This window comes from Melitaea cinxia, chromosome 10 (assembly GCF_905220565.1).
Source record: "Melitaea cinxia chromosome 10, ilMelCinx1.1, whole genome shotgun sequence".
Taxonomy (NCBI): domain Eukaryota; kingdom Metazoa; phylum Arthropoda; class Insecta; order Lepidoptera; family Nymphalidae; genus Melitaea; species Melitaea cinxia.
Genome location: NC_059403.1, coordinates 3,860,054 through 3,867,112, shown reverse-complemented (window position 1 = coordinate 3,867,112; position 7,059 = coordinate 3,860,054). Strand labels below are relative to the sequence as shown.

At 33.2% G+C, this 7,059-nt stretch overlaps 1 protein-coding gene across 1 annotated transcript; it reads left to right on the top strand.

Moving 5' to 3' along the window:
* The first annotated feature begins 284 nt into the window (after window positions 1–284).
* On the top strand, window positions 285–1,843 carry LOC123657178. Its single transcript, XM_045592752.1, has 3 exons — window positions 285–414; window positions 568–816; window positions 1,238–1,843. Exons 2-3 carry the CDS (start codon window positions 613–615, stop codon window positions 1,841–1,843), a joined length of 810 nt encoding a protein of 269 aa, XP_045448708.1. The 5' UTR covers window positions 285–414; window positions 568–612.
* The last annotated feature ends 5,216 nt before the right edge of the window (window positions 1,844–7,059 follow it).

Below are 7,059 nucleotides of genomic sequence, written 5' to 3'. Positions count from 1 at the left end.
TTGACTGACAACTGACTAATAAAGCTTCGCCTGATTTATTCTGTTGTACGCCATTGTACGCTCAACGCTGTTTGTTACACATCACATGATTACCCTAGTTTTTCTTAAGTTTTGATCTTTGCTTCACCCTCGGACTTCTTTCTGTGCCCCATACTACGACTTGTGCATTCTCACGAATGATCACTGGTTTATACGAATAACTACGACAAATACTTTTTTTTCTCTAACGGACTCCGATTGTGCCTTCGATTTGAATCATATTTGAATATTGTGCGCATTTTATCATGGATAGCAGGCGTACGCGCATATTGTGCGTGAATTGTAATATCTGCGTAAATACTCTTCGCCGATATCGGATTTTCGATCAAAACACGAGTGTGTACGGTGCTCTGCAACTGGATTTATCCACAAATCGTAAGTCCTAAAAAACGTTATTGCCCGTCTTTATCTCAAAAAAAAAAAGTGGAATTTATTAATCTAACTTGTTATGTATATGTTTGAACAAGGTTTGATTGTTATACATGGTAAGTTATAATATCATGAATCAACACTTAATATTACTTTCAGATTACTGATGACGATTATGTTTGTGAAGATTGTTGGGAATTTTCGATGGCTGCAGTAAACCAGAATCTTCAACAAAATACTGCTAATGAACCTCAAGCTGGAACAAGTCAGCGCGGTCATACCAATGTTTGTATTTTATGTGGCTGTTCCCTGGTACGAAGACAAAGTGACAAAATATTAAAAGATAATCCCACTGAAATCCAACTGCAGATGATTGAAAAAATTAAACGCTATAAGGAACCACAGCAGGTGTGTGCATATTAGTTTTTTTTTTTGTTTAAAAATACACAAAAAGACATACTTAACACTTATACATAAGCATGCCACAAAAACTCACAAGAGCTTATCCGGACAAGCCACTGCGTCGCATACCATAGTATCATTTAATATCTATACTGTACCATATTATAGCAATTAAATCAAAACTAAGTTTAAATCTTATTTTATCCTATTAGTGTACAATATACAGGATACTTAAGGATCTTTTACTTTTCAAATATTTGTTTATTATTAGGAAATAATATAAATTATTCTTTGTACAATCAATATTATTAAGACCGAGTCAGAGTCGATCAAATCATATATTATTTTATCAATTTAACTGCATTATTTTCATAAATGTTACATCATTATTTGCTAAAATCATTAACATTTCTTATACTACTTCTAGGTAACAACTTCAGACAAAGTATGCCATGTCTGTTGGTTGCGAATCAAAAGAGAGGTCCTACGTATGAATCGTGTTGAAGAATTAAGAGTGGAAGGAGCCATACAACATGGAGACGATAATGCCTCACATAGTAACCTACCTAATGAGCCTACTGTTGCAGAGTATATCTCTATACCTGAAGCAGGTATATCTTTGGAAGACCACCAATCTCATGGAAATCCACATGACCAAGATATTGTCAGGGCATCAGGTACTCAGAATATAGAGTCTGGAACTATGGTATTACCAGATTACAGGAGAGCGGCCAATACTGGTAACCATTGCCTCTTTCCTGACTGCAATAATATTGGTACTTTGCACAGTGTTTCAGACAAATTAAGATCTGTAATATTAAGTAACCATAAATATTATGTTCCAAAACTAGCCCGAATCTGTAGCATTCATTTATTTAGAAATTCATGGGATAGTCTGTACGAATCAGAGAATAGCATTAACGTATTTAATGTTGAGCATGTTCAACACATATTTTCATTTGTAAATGCATTTAATCCTACACTAGACTTTGAAAATTTACAAGAAATGGATGACCAGATATTTGAATATTAGGTGGGGCTATCTAAAGAAAACTTTTATTTAATATTAGAGGAATTACCAAGAATTTCAGAAATTAAAAGCGGGAGGCTAGGTCTTGTAACTTTGCTTCTAAAACTAAGAACAGGAGAGTCTGATGAAAGGATAGCCACTTTAGTGCAAAAGCCACGTTGTAGTTTAGAGGTATTAATGGACAAAGTTCGGGAAGTACTTGTGCATGATTATGTACCAAGACATCTAGGTATTAATCATATTTCTAGGGAATAATTACTAGGCCATAATCTGGTTATACCAAATGGCATATATGGCAATAGTAATAATGTCATAGTGATCTGTGATGGTACCTATATTTACACTAACAAGAGTAGTAATTACATGTTTCAAAAGGATAGTTACTCTCTTCATAAATACAGAAACTTATTAAAGATATTTTTAATTGTAACTTGTGATGGCTATATTGTTGACTGCTTTGGCCCATACAAAGCTACAACCTCAGACGCTGAAATTATGTCTTCATTATTTAGAAATGAGTCATCCGCCCTTAGGTTTTATTTCAGAGAAAATGATATCTTTATTTTAGATAGAGGATTTAGAGACAGTATTGGTTTATTACAAGAATGTGGCTATCGAGCATATATGCCAGATTCTCTTTTGGAAGGTGAGCACCAATTAACCACAGCTCAAGCAAATCGGAGCCGCTGCGTTACCATGTGTCGATGGGTAGTAGAGGTGGTAAATGGTTATTTAAAACGAGACTTTAAAATACTCAGACAAGAATATTGTCATCGGTCTCTACCACATATGATGCAGAATGTTCAAATAGCAGCGGCTCTATTAAATAGCTTTGGTACTCGCTTAAAAAATAATGAGTATGCCAATGAAATATTAAATATAATAAATGAAAAAATGGGGTTAGAAAACAATCTAGCAAATATGGTAGAAGTAGAAAACATGAACCAAAGATCAGCCAACTTCCGGAGTCTCACAGCTGACCGAAACAATGTTATATTATTTCCCCGTCTTGAATATAGAGATCTCATATTATTCGCCATGGGAACCTACCAAATTCGTCAAGCTCGCTCCTATTATGGGGAGCACATACGTTTTCATGGCGGGTATAGAATTGAAGTCTGTAGCGAAAGAATTGATACCTCTGTATATAACTTAAGGGGAACTGGAGAAACGACTTTAATACGAGGAAAAATAAAATCGCGACACGTTTCCAGGAAACAATATTATGTTTATATACTGATCGAAAACAATAATTGTAGCAGATGGAGTATAGTGGAATATTGTTGCAATTGTTTAGTTGGTCGGCGTACTGTAGGTTGTTGCGCACACGTAATGACAGTCGTGTGGTCACTAGGATGGGCCAGGCACGAAACAAACATAATATCTGCACCAGCAGACTTTCTCGACGAGATAGTCGTAAGAGACCTATATGATGAAGAATAAAATGTAATCTTAAAATGTTGTTTTATTTTTACTAATAAGTACCTATATATACATGATAACCATAATAATTATTTTAACCAGAGAAAAACTTAGATTAAAATAGTTCGTATTGTAAGTACTTAACTACCTATCTCTGACACACATTTTTACATATTTACAAAGAAGACTAATAAGACTATTAATTTGTAATGTAACCTATGTAAGTCTGCAATTGCTATGGGTACCTACTTGTTCTATTAGATGTGTATCTTTTGTTCAACCATGATAATGAAACTAAAAACGTTATTCATACAGTACCTATATCGTTTACTTTTTATTTTTCAATTTTTATAGTCAATCTACAATAATTAGTGGCAGCTACTATTGACAGGTACCTAACCTCAAATTATAAAGCAAAAACGTTAATATCTTTTTTTTGTGGCTTTCTAAAAAAAATATATTTCTGATTAAGCTTCTGCTATGTTATTCCTATCGCTTTAGCATTTTTTTATTTCAAGACGCCGCAAATGGATATCAGGTAAAACGTTGTATGGAAAGCTGCCATTGTTCTTTAAATCCGTACTAATGTTATAAAGAACTACTGGTTCGATTTTAAAAATTCTTTCAGTATTAGATAGCCCATTTATCGAAGAAGGCTACAGGATATATATCATCACACTAAGACCAATAGGACCGGAGCACCAATGAAGAATGTTTCAAATCCAGATACTGGGGTAGGGCACAGCAGGAATTTCCTGCTCAAAATATGGAGCAGCCCGACTGGGGTAGTACCTCGACCTTACAGAAGATCACAGCAAAATAATACTGTTTTCAAGCAGTATTGTGTTCCTGTTGGTGAGTAAGGTGACCAGAGCTCCTGGGGGGATTGGGGATTGGGTCGGCAACGCGCTTGCGATGCTTCTGGTGTTGCAGGTGTCTATAAGCTACGGTAATCGCTTACCATCCGGTGAGCCGTACAATTGTTTGCCGACGTAGTGACATAAAAAAAAATCCAGGTTCTTTTTTCCTTTTGAGAGCTTCCCCAGTTAGCCCAAAGAAACTGTCCCACGCGGACGAAGTCGCGGACAGAAGCTAGTATTTTAAAAAGATCGTTAATTTCTAAAAAAGGTTTCTTCTATAGGTCAAATCAGAACAATTTGTACTATCTACTGTTATTTAATAATGATGATTTTGTAGCAGATGAAAAAGAGGTTTTTGTTATATGTTGGCTATTAATGTAGACAATAATAACAATAGACCTATAGACTAAAAATAATAGTTTTTCCTTATACAATGTTGTGGAAAAATAAATAATTTTAAAATAAGTACAGATTGACAAACAATATTGTTAATATTAGTTTTAAAACCAGTCGTGTACAAGGCGAGGTCGTTCTTATTGTATTTGAGAGATAAATCGTTCGCATCTGCTTATTCGTGAGTATTATTGTAAGCTAGATTTATTTCAATAAAAGGCTCAACTATATAGATACAGCGAGGACCTTGCTTATCACGAAGATTAATGCATAAAAATTGTGAACAAAATACAATAAACACGTTCTCTATTACATTTTCGTACACGATTTTGTGTTGTACGAAAAGAATGATTTATTTATTGATATATATATTTCAAGTTTTGTAATTATATCTTAAATATTATTGGCAATTACATGAAGTTCTTACAAATTACTTATTAAGGTACAATAACATTTATTTCTTACTAGCCTGACCTGGTTAACTTCGTACCGCTTTTTTTCATCATAAGTGCATTAATTTTTTTTTTAATTTTCTTTTACACAAACCTTGTCCTGATAATAATGAACACAAATAAAATATCCAATTTGGCGTAGTCGTTCGGAAGTTATGCGTTATATATTCATTTTTATTTACATAGATTAAAGTATGTTACGTACTTTTTTTATAATTCTAATGTTCGTCGTAAGTAAAAATAACGACGCATTGGCGCAACGGTCACAGCACTGGTTTGTGGCTGTTGCGCTGGCGGTTGCGGGTACGATCCCGCACATGAGGAACATATGTATGTATTGGCCATACAAATATTTGCGGTGGTCTGGGTGATTGTGCAGTCCGAGAGAGCACGTTAAACCGTCGGTCCTAGTTGTTATCCTGTACACCTGATAGCGATCGTTACTCAGTAGGGAATATATTCACTAACCTGCATTGGAGCAGCGTGGTGGATTAAGCTCTGATCCTTCTCCAACATGGGGAAAGAGGCTTATGCAGAGCAGTGGGATATTACAGGTGGAAGCACGAAGTAAAAATAAAAGTTAAACTATATCTTTACATGACGCAACAAACTTAAAAGTATAAAGACTATTTTAGAAAAAAAATCGATTTTGAAAGTCCGCTTAATATCAAAGTAATGAAATAAAAAAATAAATTGATTAAATTACAGACACTCAGTGTTGTACCGAGTGTAGTTGATTTAAATATTTTAAAATTAATCGCTCCTCTTGAATATAGTTGTGTAATATAAATTATATTATAATATATGTAAATTATTAATATATATATATATATATATATATATATATATATATATATATATATATATATATATATATATATATATATATATATATATATATATATATATATAAATTATATTATAAGTTCTTGAGCGAAAACTATAAAACAGCCTGTTAGGACTTTGGAAGGAAACTAGCTTATATTTCTTTATTATGCTCATTTATTCTGTTTTTATATAATCGCAGCACACACAACAAGAAGACCAACTTAAACGCCATTGCGGCTTACCACAGAGTATTATTGAGTTCTAACAATGTTGCCAATATAAAATATTTAATTGCACTTAACACCTCCCCTCAATAAAATATTTTTAACAACATTATGATTTCTTATTTACTAAACAACCTATCCCTTAATTTTCTAAACAAAATTCCCCCCAACGCTTTAGTTAATATGTCTGCGAGTTGGTCACTGGTATTTATGTATCTCAATTCAATAATATTTTTATCTAACTTTTCTTTTACAAATGATAACTTTATCTCTAAGTGTTTTACTCTAGAATTACCAGTGGCCATCTGTGCCATCTTGATAGTAGACTGGTTATCTTCAAAAATTACTATTTTAATATCAAACCCAAAAGTGAAAAGAATATCTTTTAACCAACAAGCTTCACTTGTTGCCGAACACAAAGCAATAAATTCAGCCTCAGTAGAGGACAATGAAACAGTCGGCTGTTTCTTCGAAAACCACATTACAGAACTTCCAAAAACTTTAAAAATACACCCTGTTGTTGACTTACGATCATTACACCCACCCCAGTCACTATCAACATAGCCTATAACCTCATCAACATTAGAATCTCTATAGTATATAAGACATAAATCAAGTGTACCCTTTAAATATCTCAGAATATTTAACAATAATTTATACAAAAGTGTGGATGCACTGTTTTGATACCGACTTAGAATATTAACAACTGCACATATATCTGGCCTAGTGCCCATTGCCGCATACATTAAACTTCCTATCAATTTTCTACATTTATTTTCAATAAGAACACTCTCTGAATTTTCCCTCTTTAGAATATGAAAATTAAAATTCTTATCAATAGGCAATGACAATGTTTTGCAATCTGACATATTATATTCTAACAAAATGTTTCTTAAATAGTCCTTTTGTGAAATTATAGTGACCCCTGAATTTAAGTCTTGCTTTACATCAATACCCAGAAATTTACTTATAGCCCCCAATTCTTTCATTTTAAATGTTTGACATAGCATATTTTTTAATTTACTCAGCTCAAGTTTGTT